The sequence below is a fragment of the Cervus elaphus genome, chromosome 11 (genome assembly GCF_910594005.1).
Source record: "Cervus elaphus chromosome 11, mCerEla1.1, whole genome shotgun sequence".
Lineage (NCBI taxonomy): Eukaryota > Metazoa > Chordata > Mammalia > Artiodactyla > Cervidae > Cervus > Cervus elaphus.
In genome coordinates, this window is record NC_057825.1 from 98,049,372 (window position 1) to 98,067,099 (window position 17,728).

At 38.2% G+C, this 17,728-nt stretch overlaps 1 protein-coding gene across 2 annotated transcripts in view; it reads right to left on the reverse strand.

The window, feature by feature from the left end:
* The window catches only part of EIF5B (eukaryotic translation initiation factor 5B), a 75,346-nt gene that overhangs the window by 31,403 nt on the left and 26,215 nt on the right, over positions 1-17,728 (reverse strand). For both annotated transcript variants that reach the window (XM_043918610.1, XM_043918609.1), the window contains exons 2-6: positions 10,567-10,692; positions 10,381-10,465; positions 9,048-9,723; positions 7,506-7,723; positions 6,955-7,105 (exon numbers count right to left, since the gene is read on the reverse strand). In XM_043918610.1, the coding sequence (XP_043774545.1) occupies positions 6,955-7,105; positions 7,506-7,723; positions 9,048-9,723; positions 10,381-10,465; positions 10,567-10,692 (1,256 nt within the window). The remainder of the gene's footprint in view (positions 1-6,954; positions 7,106-7,505; positions 7,724-9,047; positions 9,724-10,380; positions 10,466-10,566; positions 10,693-17,728) is intronic.

The following is a 17,728-nucleotide window of genomic DNA, read 5'->3' on the forward strand; positions in this document are numbered from 1 at the left end:
GGAAAGAATCTGCCTGCAATGCAGGAGACTAGGGTTTGATTCCTGGATCGGGAAGATCCCATGGAAGGAAATGGCAACCGACTCCAGTATTCCTGCCTGGAGAATTCCATAGACAGAGGAGCCTGCCAGGCTACAGTCCATGGGGTCTCAAGAGTCGGAAACGACTTAGCAACTAAACCACCACCAATACTGTCGAGCATTCCTTCCACATGCTTATAGTATCTCAGTGAAGTGTCTCTTCAACCTTTTGCCCCTTTTCAAATAGGATTGCTTTTCTTGTTGAATTCTGAGTTATCTTTATATATACACACACACACACAATTTTCAAATGTGTGATTTTTAGGTATTATCTTTGATATTCTCTCAATGGTCTCTTGAACTGCAGAAGCTGTTAACTGGACTTCCTCAATTTTATGATTTTATCCCTTTTATGGATTATGCTTTTGAAGTTGTAACTAAGCACTCTCTGCCTAGCACAAACTCATAGTTTCTATGTTTTCCTCTGAAAGTTCTTCAGTTGTATATTTCACATTTAAATCTACAATCCATTACACGTTAAATTCTATATAATGAGTGGGGCTGAGGGCTAGGTTTTTCGTTTTGAGTTTTATTTTTTGCACATAAATGTCTAATTATTCCACTATCACTTGTAGCAAACACTGTATTTTATCTACTGAATCATCTTTTCCTATGACACAAAGAAATGCAAAACAGCAAAATGACTTTCTGAGGAGGCCTTACAAATAGCTGTGAAAAGAAGAGAAGCGAAAAGCAAAGGAAAAAAAGGAAAGATATACCTATTTGAATGCAGAGTTCCAAAGAATAGCAAGGAGAGATAAAAAAAGCCTTCCTCAGTGATCAGTGCAAAGAAACAGAGGAAAACAATAGAATGGGAAAGACTAGAGATCTCTTCAAGAAAATTAGAGATACAAGGGAACATTTCATGCAAAGATGGGCACAATAAAGGACAGAAATGATATGGACCTAACAGAAGCAGACAATATTAAGAAGAGGTGGCAAGAATACACAGAAGAACTGTACAAAAAAGATCTCCATGATCCAGATAATCATGATGGTGTGATCACTCACCTAGAGCCAGAAATCCTGGAATGTGAAGCCAAATGGGCCTTAGGAAGCATCTCTACGAACAAAGCTAGTGGAGGTGATGAAATTCCAGCTGAGCTATTTCAAATCCTAAAAGATGATGCTGTGAAAGTGCTGCACTCAATACGCCAGCAAATTTGGAAAACTCGGCAGTGGCCACAGGACTGGAAAAGGTCAGTTTTCATTCTAACCCCAAAGAAAGACAATGCCAAAGAATGCTGAAACTACCGCACAATTGCATTTCATCTCACCCGCTAGTAAAGTAATGCTCGAAATTCTCCAAGCCAGGCTTCAGCAATACGTGAACTATGAACTTCCAGATATTCAAGCTGGATTTAGAAAAGGCAGAGGAACCAGAGATCAAATTACCAACATCCGCTGGATCATCGAAAAAGCAAGAGAATTCCAGAAAAACATCTATTTCTGCTTTATTAACTACATCAAAGCCTTTGACTGTGTGGATCACCAGAAACTATGGAAAATTCTTAGAGATGGGACTACCAGATCACCTGACCTGTCTCTTGAGAAATCTGTATGCAGGTCAGGAAGCAACACTTAGAACTGGACATGGAACAACAGACTGGTTCCAAATAGGAAAAGGAGTATGTCAAGGCTGTATATTGTCACCCTGCTTATTTAACTTCTATGCAGAGTACATCATGAGAAATGCTGGGCTGGAAGAAGCACAAGCTGGAATCAAGATTGCTGGGAGAAATAGCAATAACCCCAGATATGCAGATGACACCACCCTTATGGCAGAAAGCAAAGAACTAAAGAGCCTCTAGATGAAAGTGAAAGAGGAGAGTGAAAAAGTTGGCTTAAAGCTCAACATTCAGAAAACTAAGATCATGGCATCCGGTCCCATCACTTCATGACAAATAGATGGGGAAACAGTGGAAACAGTGACAGACTTTATTTTTGGGGGCTCCAAAATCACTGCAGATGGTGACTGCAGCCATGATATGAAAAGATGCTTGCTCCTTGGAAGAAAAGTTAGGACCAACCTAGACAGCATATTAAAAAGCAGACACTACTTTGCCAACAAAGGTCCATCTAGTCAAAGTTATGGTTCTTCCAGTAGTCATGTATGGATGTGAGAGTTGGGACTATACAGAAGCTGAGCACCGAAGAATTGATGCTTTTGAACTGTGGTGTTGTAGAAGACTCTTGAGAGTCCGCTGGAATGCAAGGATATCCAACCAGTGCATCCTAAAGGAAATCAGTTCTGAATATTCACTGGAAGGACTGATGCTAAAGCTGAAACTCCAATACTTTGGCCACCTGATGCAAAGAACTGACTCATCTGAAAAGACCCTGATGCTGGGAAAGATTGAAGGCGGGAGAAAGGGAAGACAGGATGAGGTGGTTGGATGGCATCACCAACTCAATGGACATGAGTTTGAGTAAATTCCGGGAGTTGGTGATGGACAGGGAGGCCTGGCGTGCTGTGGTCCATGGGGTCGCAAATAGTCAGACACGACTGAGTGACTGAACTGAACGGAACTGATGACACAAAGAAAACCTGACCAGACAGACTATTCTGTTCTGTCCTACTGACCGATTTGTTTACCCTTTAACCAGCATCACACTGTGATTGTTGTAGTTTTACAGTCAGTCTTGACAGCGGATGCTGTGAGTCCTCCAAGGTTCTTTCAAAAATACTTCAGTCATTCTAATTCCTTTATCTTTTCACATACATTTTAGAAACAGCTGACAGATATCCACAGAATATTCTGCTATAATTCTGACTGAGATTGCACTGAATCTATGAATCAGTTTGGGAGAACTGGTATCCTAACAATATCACACCTTTGGCTCCGCGAAAGCAACATCTCTCTATTTACACAGGCCTTTGATTATTTTCATCAGTGTTCTACAGGTTTCAGCATATAGATTCCACAAATACTAGAACTTTAACCAAGTGTTTCAATTTCTTTTATGGGCGAGCGCTACTACAAATAGTACTGTTATTTTATACTGTTAGTATTTATATGTTAATTGCTAGCATACAGAAATACAGTTGATATTTGCATACTGGCCTATCTATAATCTTCTTAACCTCACTTACTAACTATAGGATTTTGTGGGGGATAGACTGCATGAAATTTTCTACGTAGACAACTGGCATCTATGAATAGACAGTTTGTTTCTTTCCAATCTGCAGGCCTTATTTTTTGCCTAATTGCCTGAATCACGACATTCCAGACCAATATGGAATGATTGTGATGAGAGTGCATATCCTTGCCTTAATCACAGTATTAGAGTTTATTAGTTTTCAGTCATTAAAAGTAAGTGTAATTGCATATTTTTTGTAAATGTCTTATATCAGGGAAGGAAGTTCCCTTCTATCCCCAGTTTGTAGATTCTTATTATATACGAATACTGAATTTTGTGAAATGGTACTTCTGTATATTGAGACAATCATGTAGATTTTCTTTAGTCTATTAATAAGGTGAACTAATTCTTGATTTTTAAATACTGAACACCCCTGCACTACCAGGATAAAATCCACTTGGTCATGACAAACTGTCCCTAAATATATACATAAATATATGCAACATATATTTATATAGTCGACCCTTGAATAACACAGGTTTGAACTACATGGATACTTGGACTCACATTTTTTTCACTAAATACTACAGTACTACAAGATCCACTGCTGGTTCAGTATGTGGATACAGACCGTGGATACAGAGGGCCAACTATAAATGTCCACACACTGGTGACTGCATGGAGAGCTGCCTCTGACTCCTAGATTGCACAAGGGGCAACTGCATTGCTGGAATCACACTGCTAATACTCTGCTGAGAAATCTGCATCTCTGTTGAGGGATATTGATCTATAATTTCCCTTCTTGTAATGTCTTTGTCTCACTATGCTCCTGCTGCTAAGTCGCTTCAGTCGTGTCTGACTCTGTGCGACCCCATAGAGAGCAGCCCACTAGGCTCTGCCGTCCCTGCGATTCTCCAGGCAAGAACACTGGAGTGGGTTGCCATTTCCTTCTCCAGTGCGTGAAAGTGAAAAGTGAAAGTGAAGTCGCTCAGCTGTGTCAGACTTGTAGCAACCCCATGGACTGCAGCCTCCCAGGCTCCTCCGTCCATGGGAGTTTCCAGACAAGAGTACTGGAGTGGGGTGCCATCGCCTTCTCCAGTCTTACTATGACATAAGGATAATGCTGTCCTCATGAGTTGGGTGATTCTAGAAGATAATGTTGATAACTGGCAATATTTCTTACCTAAATATTTGTTAGAATTCCCAAGTGAAATCATAGAGGCATAAAGTCTTCTTTATTGTAAATTTTTAGCTAAGCTAAAATGTAAATAGATATCAGTATGTTTTTAAATAGATATAGGACTATCTAGGTTATGTATTTGAGTTTTGGTAGTTTGTGTCTTTTAAGGAATGTGTACTTGGTATATGCTCAGTAGTTACAGGCTAAAGGCTATGGAACAGACCAAAAAGGTAACCTGCTACACAATTCAAGGTCATTATCTGAAAATAACTGCAGATATACTCTCTTAGAACACATTTTTGAGCTCCATGAATAAGTTTATCTATATTATTCTAGGTAATGAACATAGTAAATAATATTTATCTAACAAGGTGGCTTCAAAAGATATGGTCAGACATAACATGTAGTACTTCTTCCTTCAAGTGACTCAATGAGCAGACTTGTAGAGGACCTTTAATCCCAGGCTAGGAAGTTTGGATTTTTTTTTATTACCAGACCATACAGAGCCCGTACAAAGGCAAACACTGGGCAACATTATGAAGAATAAAGAAGGAGACTGAGGCTAGAGATGCCACACGAGACACCACCTCTTCCAAGCCTGTCCTAAAGACAGATGCCAAGTTCATAATTTTAATTTTCATCTTATAGACACAAGTCAAACTACTCCATAAAACAGCATTTCCGAGACTGGCATTACTACTCTTTGCATGGCCCCATCCCAACTTCTCCATGAGAAGTTTGTCTTCCAGTCTGTCACAGCCATTGGTTAAGTCCAATATTTGGATTTGCTAGTTGTACTCGAATCTGTTCTTTAGTTTCATTTTTTAAAAAGCTATATCACCAGTTAAAAATAAAACTTTCTGAAATCTCAGTCCTGTGCTTCTCCAAATTTACTGCTTCCACCTGAACATAGCACAGAGGAAGTCCCACAGATAAGTTAAACCTCAGCTCCAGGACCTCCGGCAAGCTGTTCAAGTTTCCTGAGTCTCTATTTTTTCATCTATATGATGGAAATGAAGACTTTTATGAAGAAATAATGTCAAAAATGGCATCAGTTATATACTAAATACATTAATAAATGGTAGCTATTATTTTAATTATAGCATAAGCACCAAAATTACTATAATATAAAACCTGTGGAATGCAGGGACAGTACATAAAGAGAAATCCCAAAACATTCTTCTCAATGGAGCAAAGACACTATTTTAAATCATCTTACCTGTCAAAGGCACAATTAATGAAATGTTCATATTATAGAATCTAAACTAAAAGGAACCAAGTTCCTTGGGTAAACAGTTGATTTTAAGGTCTAGAGAAGAACATCTACAAGGAACTTGGTGAGATATCTCGTGGTGTCAGAAAGCAAGGAAGGGCCCAAGAACACTGTAGTCAAATGAAAAAGTCACAGGGACCAACCTGACTGACCTCCTCCGAGCCAAAGATAGCATCTAATTAGAATATCCAAAATGTAAATAACTTCAGGAGATGAAAACTTACCAAATACATAAAATTCCATTAAGATGAAGTGTTCTACATCCAAAACAAAATTAAACTCATTGGTTAGCTTTGGAGGTTGTGGGGACAGCAAATTATTATTTTGTAAATCAGTAAAGAAAGGGAAAGAATTAAGCATATTTCCTGATTTTCCTATCACAATTCTGCAGTTCCTAATGAAATACAAGACATAGGCAATGATCACCAATTGGAATTTACATTATTAGATGAAAAGTCAATGAAGTACTTCTGTAATGGACAAGGCTACCAAAGGTTAAACTCAATGATCAATCCTGACATCATTAGAAGCAAGACAACCAGATCATACGCCTACTCACACGAGGCACTCGGTGCCACACAGCACTGCTAAGTAGCAGCCAAACTACTAGATCTAAAAAATTATAAGGTATAGAGAAATAAATTAGCCAACACCAGCAGAATGCAATTAGATAAATTCAGAACAGGGAAAGTTCTAGAAAAAAAATCCAGTATCTTGAACAAATAAATCAATCCATGCCAAAAGCAGAGGGTGGAAGTAGTATCAATGAGAGACATGCCAACCAAATGCAATACTTGAATCTAATCTGGATCCTGATTTGAACAAATCAATTATAAACGATGTTTTGGAGACAAGTAAAAAAAAAAAAAACAGACATGGACAAAATCAAGAAATCAAGGAACTTTGTTAAATATAATAATACACACTATACTATGTTAAAAAGGAAAATCTCCTTATCTGTTAGAGACACATACTAAAGTAAACTGTGAGTAGAATAATACTGACTCCTGGAATTCACCTTAAAATACTCTGGGGTTGGGTGGGGGAGGGGAACAAAACAAGAATGGTTAAGTGTTAAAACAGTGATGCATACATGGGGACTTGTTTCACTATTCTGTACTTTCATTTACGGAAATACCATCACTTACATGCAAACTTATCACAGCATAGAGTTCATCTCCTGAAATAATGAAATTATCTCACCTACTTACACTATTGGACTTTTTCACAGCCTTTTCACAGAAATTCTTCTGTCTCAATTCAATTCTCCTTTTGACCACTACAGAGATAACTGCTTGAGAGAACTCTCTGGACTGTTCAGTTAATTAAGAACACAACCTACCCTGAGCTTGTAGAAGTTTAAGGGTAGCTTCGGCTCTGGCTCTGGCTTCTCTCTGGGATTTAGTTAAAAGTTTCCCCTCTTTTTTCAAGCGTTCTTTCCTTTCCTTTTCTTTTTGCTTTTTCCTTTCTCTTTTTTCTTGTTCCAATCTTTCCTATAAAAGAAAACGTAGCAGACAAAACTGTATTGGCTTAACAAATTACAAAATTTAAAAGCAAACATGCCAAATTTCTAACAAAGCTCTTGAGATACATGCAGAGTATTATGGTAGGAACTTCCAAATGAAAGTATTTTAAATGTTGTACATAATGAGTATAATTAGTATCACGTGAGGGTAGACTATGTGTTGGTAATGATGCAAAAGCAACTCCTGTCTGTACCCAAGGAAGTAAGGCAGGATTTTCTGTACTGATCTTATTATCTATATCTGAACAATAATGTAACTGAACTACCATGCAACTAAGAAAGTTTTACAATTAGAATGCTAGAGATGTGTCATGAGAAGAGGATTTAAGTAACACAGTGTCAATGTCAGCAACTTCACAAAAACACACCTCTTCTTTACGCTTGGCTTCCAACTCTTCCAGCCGTTTTATGCGCTCCTCCTCCTCTCTCTTCTGTCTCTCCTCCTCTTCCTTAAGCTTAGCCAGGGCTTCCTGCATGGCCTTAACTGTGGCTTTGCTAGGCCCTTTCTTCTTTTCTTTCTCCTTTTCTTCCTTTTCTCCTTTCTTTTTCTTCTTATCTTTTTTCTTTTTGTCTCCTTCATTGTCATCTACAAAAAAAAGAGGCAGAGTATTTTTAAGTCATTTCCTACAACAGTGGTGAGCAAACCCTAGAATCCAGGGACTACAATGGGCCAGCAGCAGACTAAGGTCTTTAGGCATCAAGGCCTCCTGAGCACTTGGGAGTAGCCAGTAGCTCAGAACAACCCAGCTGGCTTCCTTAGAAGCCTATGATGTTGGTGTTACTCTGAGTTATCCTAACGGATTCAAGAAGACAGCAGGATGCTGTCAGAAGGGAGAGGATACACCGTACCTAATGCTTCTGTAGGATGGAGATAAGAAGTCTACCTTAAGGGGACAGATATTAGGATAAAACACAAAAATACAAATATGTTCCAAGAACTCTACAGCATTATACTAAAGAATTAAAGCTTCTGAAGCTACATTCATGATGGTTCTCCTCAAAGATGCCCAGACAATAAGAATTTGAGAGGTTAAAAAGCTATGCCAATCTTCCCATCAAAAGTTTTCCAGTCTAAAAGAAAAATTATGTAAATCATTTGCTCTTTGTTTTCATTCTGAATAAGAGGGGGAAGTTTAACTAGATAGCTTTTTTTTGTTAATTGGTTCCAGTACAAAAACATGGCTCACTATTGCTTAAAAGACGTTAACTAATTTTAGTATATTGTTTTTCCATTTCATTTTCATTTGAAAACCTGAATTAGGTTTTTAACAACAGGAGAGAATTCAGGTATCATCTCACACTGAGTTATCAAAAGGAACAATAAATTTTTCATTAAGCAACTTCCAGTCTTCATCAGCAGCAAAAAGTTGTTTTCCAAAGTGAAATTCCACGAAAATCCTACTTTGTGTACAACTCATTTGAAAGATATTTTATACTACATACATGTTTAACAACAAAAATCAATTTAAAAAGAGTACTTAGACTAATTTTTTTTAATGCATCTTACAACTCAGTACCCTTATAACCAAGGATAAATAACAAAATGACTTTGGAGCATAACAATCAAAATTCAGATTAACTGGAAACTTCCCCAGTGGTCCAGTGTTTAGGAATCCTCCTGCCAATGCAGGGGACAGGGTTCAATCCCTGGCCCAGAAAGGTCCCACACGCTGCGAGGCAACTACGTCCATGCTCCACAACCACTGAGCCCAAGCTCCTAGAACCTCCTGAGCTCTGCAACGAGAAACCTCCACAATGAGAAGCCCACGCACCACAAATAAGGGAGTATCCCCCCGCTCACTGCAACTACAGAAAGCCTGTGCGTAGCAACAAAACCCAGCACAGCAAATAAATAAAGGAACTAACTATGAATCCAAGCCTCTGACCCTTCCGTCAGTATTATTACCAACCTTCTGCACCTGTGGGACCCTCTCCTTTCTCTTCAGAGGCAGGAGCTGCTCCAGAGTCAAGTGTCACTTTGGATTTCACTGGTTCCTCCTCAAGTTTCCTCTGAGATTCTTTTGGTTTACCCTGATCCTTTTTACCAGACTCCAGCTCTTCTTTTTCTTTCAGCTTCCGCAGTTTTGCCTTTTCTTCATCCCGTTTTTTTCTCTCACGCTCTTTCTTCTCTGCCTTCTTTTGAGCCACTGTCTTAATTTTAAAGGAGGAGTCATCATCTTCATTCCCGCTCTCGACAGTAGGACCTGGCTTGTTTTTCTGATTCTTTTTCTGTCCTTTCCTGGATTGCAAAAATTCATCCGATTCATCACCACTTTCACCAGAAGAATGTGCTCTCATACGCTCTTTAATTCTTTTACTGTTATCCTCATCCTCTTCTGATGCATCACGCTTCTTATTTGATTTCTGAGCTTTCCCCTTTGCTTTTTTGGAGAGTTTATTAAAATCATCATCATCATCACTCCCAGAGTACATTTCCACTTTGGGTTTTGCAGTCTTTTTTGATTTTAAATCTTTTTCTTCCAATTCTTCACTATCATTATCTTCAAAACTCTGTTTTTTGCCTTTCTGTCCTTTCTTTTTCTTATCTTGTTTTGAGATGGGTTCATCTTCATTATTTTCTGTTGGCTAAAACATGTCCACTGTTAGAAATATTAACAGCATTATATTTTATTTTTTTTAATAACTGAAGCTGTTCAAAGTCATGTACTTCATTAAGTACACATGGAAAAAACTATCAAAAGAATTTTAAAATATGGTTCTTTCGTAAGAATATAAAACTCAAGCAAGTACCAGAAGCTGGCCTAGGACTCAAGCACATCTCACAGTCACTGTAAGTTTTGGAACTCAGGTGCTCTGAAGTAGACACTAATCACAGTCCACCTCACTACCTTCTTCACATGGCATAAAAAACCTAAGGGGGAAAATTGAAAGAAAAAGTATCTACCCCTCTCTCATTACTCTGAGGCTTATCCAATTTCAAAGGATGGAAAGGAAATAATATAGAATATGGAGGTAGTGTTGTGAAATGTTGCATTTCCAAATGTACCAATTTTATAAACTGGCAATATAAAGTGAAACAGCTTTAGACTCCCAAATAAAACATCTTTATATCTGTGAAAGACTTCAAAATTCATTATTGCTTTCCTAAAAACTGTTTTCCCCCTTTGGCATCAGCTAGAAACTTCTAACCAACATACTTATATTGCTCACAAATTTCCAAAGGCAGTCCCTAAAAATGGAGCTAGGAAGAAGCATGAACAAGTAACAGTGATCTGTATTCACCTTTACCGCAGCAGGTTCTCTGTCAGCTTTGATGCCTTGAGCTTCCCAAGACAATTCTTCCAGTTCTTTCAGGATATCATCTTCACTGGAAATGGGTTAAAATACAGTTTGAGACACTGACTCAGTTTAATAAGTAAATTTAGCACCAAAGCTAAGAAAAATCAAATATATTTAAAATCTACTTACTCAAAGTCTTGTCTTTTTTTCTCCTTTTTCTTTTTCCCCTTTGCCTTTTGAGGTTCTTGCTCCTTGGCAGCACCAGCTCCTTCTATTTCTGCAGCCAAGGCATCAAGATCAATATCATCCTTGGCACTTAAATGAAAGCAAAGGAGACCCAAATGTTACTCAAGACCAAAATAATAAATCTACCATATTCACTTACAGAAAACATTTTTTCTTTTCATTTTAGCATTTTTCATGCATTGGCAGCCCAGTGAAAAAAAATTCACTTGACAAGTTCTTTCATGACAACACTTGGGTTGTATTTATTCAGACTCTCTGCATCTTCAATGAAGTCTGAGTTACACTCAAACCCAGAAAGAGTTGTAATGAGGAGCTCCAGGGAGAAAATCTAGGTAATCAAGAAAAGGAAAGTCATGCTTGTATTCAAGTAACCCTAAAGAAGAAAAAAAAACTCACTTTTGCTGACACCAAAGTTTCTTTTGTGTGTGTGAATATCTGAATGGAGTTATTTATAAAATGAAAAGAACTTAAAAGAGAAAAATATTATTATTTGATTATCAGTAAAACCTAAATCTTTGGAAATCTTTGTAGCTTTATTTGGAAAAGTAGAAATTTTTAGAGTTGAAAGGAAGTTTCATTGAGGGGAAACAAAGATGCAAACAGTTTGAGTACTTTCAGCAACTCATAACCACACATCCAAATGTAAATAGGAATGACTGAGTAAATAAAACACATAAAACAGCCCCCAAATCCAGAACCAAACCTGCTCACAGTCTTTTACATTCCTGGTTTCGCTTCTGGTTCCATCCCCCAACATCCTCATCTGCCAATATTATTTTATTTACAGCAAAACAAACTAAATTCAATTAAAACCTACAGGAAACAAAGGAGGTCAGTTTGAAACACACAAGTAGAAAAGGTGTATGAATTCAAATAATGATGCAATAAGAAAACAAGGGCCTCATGCAACATGGCCTCCACTGGTAGGTGCCTTGTTGCAAAGGTGTTTCACTTCAACAAAAACAATTCCTAATATGAAATATGTAATTTTAAGATCTGGAGAAGGAAATGACAACTCACTCCAGTATTCTAGTCTAGAAAATCCCATGGAAAGGAGGAGCCTGGTGAGCTACAGTCCATGAGATCACAAAAGAGTCAAGCACAACTTAGCAACTAAACAACAACAAATTTTAAGATTATGTAACAAGACACTGAGGACACAGAATTTATACTCAAGAAGCTTCAAGGAGAGACAGAGAGAGAGAAAATGAGTAAATCAGGAACTGCAAAATGCTAAATGCCACAAAATAATTTAATGCCTTTAAGTGACACATTAGAATTGAATGTGTTCTCTTTGGTCCTATATTTTACACAGTGTATTTGAGGGAGATTATGGAGAAGGAAATGGCAACTCATTCCAGTATTCTTGCCTGGAAAATTCCATGGACGGAGGAGCCTGGTAGGCTACAGTCTATGGGATCTCAAAGAGTCGGAGATGACTGAGTGACTTCACACAGAATACAAAACCACTGTACTGGTGGTGACTTTCCAAAGCACCAAATCAAGGAAGAGAAAGTCAGACACTTCCCAGCTGAGTGAAACTCTGACCCGAGTTTCAGAAGGAAAAAAGAAGTTAACCAGGCAAAGGAGGCCCAGGTATCAGACACAATGAGCACAAAAGCCTAAGGGTGATACCATGCACAGGGCCTCAGGAGGACTCAAAAAAGGGCATCTGAATCAACTGAGAAGCTTTTTACAGGCTATTAATTTCTCAAGGGAACCAGAATTTAGGGTGGGAGCCAGGCAGTGTACATTTAGCTATCTTTCCAGGTGACTGCAAGTCAGATTTGAATTGTTTTTCCTTTTTTAATAAATGAAGAAATTGAAGCACAGAGAACTTGTCCAGAATTAGACAAGGCAGAGATGGGATTTGAACCCTGGAAGCTCTGATTCTGAAGTTGAAGGTCTTAACCCTGCTGCCATAATCAAATTCGCATTTTAGAAAGCTGCCTCTGGTATAAATTACAGGGCAGAATCCCAACTAGTTAAGAAGCAAGAGAAGGTAGGAAGCTTTTACAGTTAATTGGGATGACAAACTCCTGACATGCAGCAGTGGCAGGCATGATGAAGACATATGAGTCAGGTAAATACTTGGGGATCAATCAGCAACACCGTGACCAACTGAATGTATACAAAAAGGGGAAGGGAAGAATCAAGGACAAATCTCAGGTCTCATCAGGTAACAGGAACCTAAGCCTGGCCCAGCATCAGCCATCTGGCCCAGCTTGAGATCAAGCAGCACTATCTCCAAAGGCAGCCCTGCCAACATTTCACAAAACAGAAGTCTGACAGGGTGAGAAGGGAAGGTGAAGGCGATTAATGCTGAAACTTGGCACCTCACCTCCAGAACTGTCAGCCCTCACTCATCTAATCAAAGCAGCTTATGGTAGGCTATACTGCCACAATATTCATTAACAAATAGCTCTAGAATAACAAAACACAGAACTACATCTGTATGCCACTGAGTTTGAAAAGCTGCTCCTGGGTAGGAAGAGAAATTAACAGCTTCTTAGTGCTTTCTGTGTCTCAGGCACTGCGCTGACCCAGTCACCAGACACACTATTTGTTATGCCATTTAATCCTCCTTAACAACTCTATTCAATTAAGCTTCACGATGACAGATAGTTTATAAAAAGCATCCTGCTAGAAACTCACACACCAGGAACTCAAGCCCAAATCTGACACCAAAACTGTAGTGACTTCCTAGAAAATGGGAAATTCAGTAATCAAGTTTCTGAAAAGTATCTGAGAAATCCAAATACAACTACAAAACATATCAATGATACAGCAATGCTTAACAGTCTTCATTACTGTGGTTTTTAAAGCATTCTTTCAATGTGTACAGAACTTCCTGCCCTTGATTCAAAAGAATGTCCTAAAATGTCAACCCTATTACAAGACATGAAAGTGACGTTAGTGCCAGTGATCTAACTTGAAACTTTAAATCATACTCTATATACGGTCTACATTTCAGTCCTACTTTTCTACCTGTCCATACACATTACAGCTTGAAGATTTTAATGAACTAAGAGTCAAATCTAAAATCCAGTCATGCTGATAATGAACCCTTTAAAATCTTTAAGGAATCTGTAAGAGTATTTTTCCGTAGGTATATCTTTCCGCAGAGCACTTTTTCCTTTATTAAAGCTTCCTACCAATATTCCTACCAATATTTCCGCTATAGCTCCTAATCTTTTATTCCAAACTTACTGCAAAATTCCAGAAATAAAAGGCAATTTTCCATGGTACTCAATCAAGGCACTGTTTTCAGAGGCCACACTCCTCCGTCAAGACAGAAAAAATGTTACAACTGAATGGCCTTAAAAAATTGAAGCTATTAACAATATTGCATGTGCAATTCAAGAAACAGCTGAAGCACTTTCTGAAGTGGTTTCCCATTTAATATTCACACCAACAATATTGATGTATCTCCATACATACACCAATATCCACACTATCTCCACAGAGATATACATTTTCTCCCACACGCCAGCCTATTATTTAGTATTACAGCTACTCTTCCTTTAAGTTGCTCTAGTAGATGTGTGGTGATCAAGTCTTCCTATTCAATTCCTTGAAGGCTAGAGAAGTTAAACATTTTTTCATGTATTTGCCATTCACACACATTCAGTGAAATGTCATTTCTTTTACCCATTTTCTAGTTGTAATGATTTTCTTCTAATGTTGAGTTTTCAGAACTCTTTTACATATGGTTTGTATATACTTTCTTCCAATTTGTAGCTTGTCTTTCCATCCACTTAACAGGGTTTTGAACCAGAGCAAAAATTTTGAATTTTCATGAGGTACCATTTATCAAGTTTGTTCTTTATGCTTTTGATGTCATGAAAAGGAACTTTTCACCAACTCCTAGGTCCTGAAGATTTTTAACTGTGTTGTGTTCCAAACATTGGGTATTTCAATGTTTAATTGATCTTTTGCCTTTGGGTAGCCAACAGCTCCAGCAACATTTCAACTATCCATTCAACATGGAATTGCCTTTGCACCTTTGTCAGAAACCACTCGGCCGTGCTCGTATGGGGCTATTTCTAAGTCCTCTATTCTGCTCTATTTACTGATGTGTCCTTCCCTCTGACACTACTAAACTGTCATGATTAATTTAGCTATAAATCTTGAAATGAAATGGAATGATTCCTTTCATTATCAGAATAGCTCTCTCTATTCTTAATTCCTTTGACTTTTCAAATAAATTTTAGAATATTCTTGCTGTAATTTTAATAGCAACTGCATACACTGTACATGAATTTTAAAAAACTGACATCTTTACTATGTTCAGTTTTCCAATCTGCGAACACAGTATTTCTCAATTTATTTAAATATTCTTTGATTTTTTTCATCAGTGTATGTATTTAATTTTTAAAGTAATCCAAACTGGTATTTTTGTTTCCACATCAGTTCAGTTCAGTCACTCAGTCGTGTCTGACATTTTACAACCCCATGGACTGCAGCACTCCAGGATTACCTTTTCCATCACCAACTCCCAGAGCTTGCTCAAACTCATGTCCATCGAACCAGTGATGCCACCCAACCATCTCATCCTCTGTCATCCCCTTCTTCTCCTGCCTTCAATCTTTCCCAGCATCAGGGTCTTTTCAAATGAGTCAGTTCTTCACATCAGGTGGCCAAAGTATTGGAGTTTCAGCTTCAACATCAGTCCTTCCAATGAATATTCAGGACCGATTTCCTTTAGGATTGACTAGTTGGATCTCCTTGCAGTCCAAGGGACTCTCAAGAGTCTTCTCCAACACCACAGTTAAAAAGCATCAATTCTTCACCACTCAGCTTTCTTTGTAGTCCAACTCTCACATCCATACATGACTACTGGAAAAACCATAACTTTGACTAGACGGACCATTGTCGGCAAAGTAATGTCTCTGCTTTTCTTTTTTTTCATTTATTTTTATTAGTTGGAGGCTAATTACTTCACAACATTTCGGTGGGTTTTGTCATACATTGACTTGAATCAGCCATGGAGTTACATGTATTCCCCATCCCGATCCCCCCTCCCATCTCCCTCTCCACCCGATTCCTCTGGGTCTTCCCAGTGCACCAGGCCCGAGCACTTGTCTCATGCATCCCATCTGGGCTCGTGATCTGTTTCACTATAGATAATATACATGCTGTTCTTTCGAAACATCCCACCCTCCCCTTCTCCCACAGAGTTCAAAAGTCTGTTCTGTACATCTGTGTCTCTTTTTCTGTTTTGCATATAGGGTTATCATTACCATCTTTCTAAATTCCATAAATATGTGTTAGTATGCTGTAATGTTCTTTATCGTTCTGGCTTACTTCACTCTGTATAATGGGCTCCAGTTTCATCCATCTTATTAGAACTGATTCAAATGAATTCTTTTTAACGGCTGAGTAATATTCCATGGTGTATGTGTACCACAGCTTCCTTATCCATTCGTCTGCTGATGGGCATCTAGGTTGCTTCCATGTCCTGGCTATTATAAACAGTGCTGCGATGAACATTGGGGTGCATATGTCTCTTTCAGATCTGGTTTCCTCGGTGTGTATGCCTAGAAGTGGTATTGCCGGGTCATACGGCAGTTCTATTTCCAGTTTTTTAAGAAAACTCCACACTCTTTTCCATAGTGGCTGTACTAGTTTGCATTCCCACCAACAGTGTAAGAGGGTTCCCTTTTCTCCACACCCTCTCCAGCATTTATTGCTTGTAGACTTTTGGACAGAAGCCATTCTGACTGGCATGAAATGGTACCTCATTGTGGTTTTGATTTGCATTTCTCTGATAATGAGTGATGTTGAGCATCTTTTCATGTGTTTGTTAGCCATCTGTATGTCTTCTTTGGAGAAATGTCTGTTTAGTTCTTTGGCCCATTTTTTGATTGGGTCATTTATTTTTCTGGAATTGAGCTGCAGGAGATGCTTGTATATTTTCGAGATTAATCCTTTGTCTGTTGCTTCATTTGCTATTATTTTCTCCCAATCTGAGGGCTGTCTTTTCACCTTGCTTATAGTTTCCTTTGTTGTGCAAAAGCTTTTAAATTTCATTATGTCCCATTTGTTTATTTTCGCTTTTATTTCCAATATTCTGGGAGGTGGGTCATAGAGGATCCTGCTGTGATTTATGTCGGAGAGTGTTTTGCCTATGTTCTCCTCTAGGAGTTTTATAGTTTCTGGTCTTATATTTAGATCTTTAATCCATTTTGAGTTTATTTTTGTGTATGGTGTTAGAAAGTGTTCTAGTTTCATTCTTTTACAAGTGGTTGACCAGTTTTCCCAGCACCACTTGTTAAAGAGGTTGTCTTTTTTCCATTGTATATCCTTGACTCCTTTGTCGAAGATAAGGTGTCCATAGGTTCATGGATTTATCTCTGGGCTTTCTATTCTGTTCCATTGATCTATATCTCTGTCTTTGTGCCAGTACCATACTGTCTTGATGACTGTGGCTTTGTAGTAGAGTCTGAAGTCAGGCAGGTTGATTCCTCCAGTTCCATTCTTCTGTCTCAAGATTACTTTGGCTATTCAAGGTTTTTTGTATTTCCATACAAATTGTGAAATTCTTTGGTCTAGTTCTGTGAAAAATACCGTTGGTAGCTTGATAGGGATTGCATTGAATCTATAGATTGCTTTGGGTAGAATAGCCATTTTGACAATATTGATTCTTCCAATCCATGAACACGGTATGTTTCTCCATCTGTTTGTGTCCTCTTTGATTTCTTTCATCAGCGTTTTATAGTTTTCTATGTATAGATCTTTTGTTTCTCTAGGTAGATATACTCCTAGGTATTTTATTCTTTTTGTTGCAATGGTGAATGGTATTGTTTCCTTAATTTCTCTTTCTGTTTTTTCATTGTTAGTGTATAGGAATGCAAGAGATTTCTGTGTGTTAATTTTATATCCTGCAACTTTACTATATTCATTGATTAGCTAGAGTAGTTTTCTGTTGGAGTCTTTAGGGTTTTCTATGTAGAGAATCATGTCATCTGCAAACAGCAAGAGTTTCACTTCTTCTTTTCCTATCTGGATTCCTTTTACTTCTTTTTCTGCTTTGATTGCTGTGGCCAAAACTTCCAAAACTATGTTGAATAGTAGTGGTGAGAGTGGGCACCCTTGTCTTGTT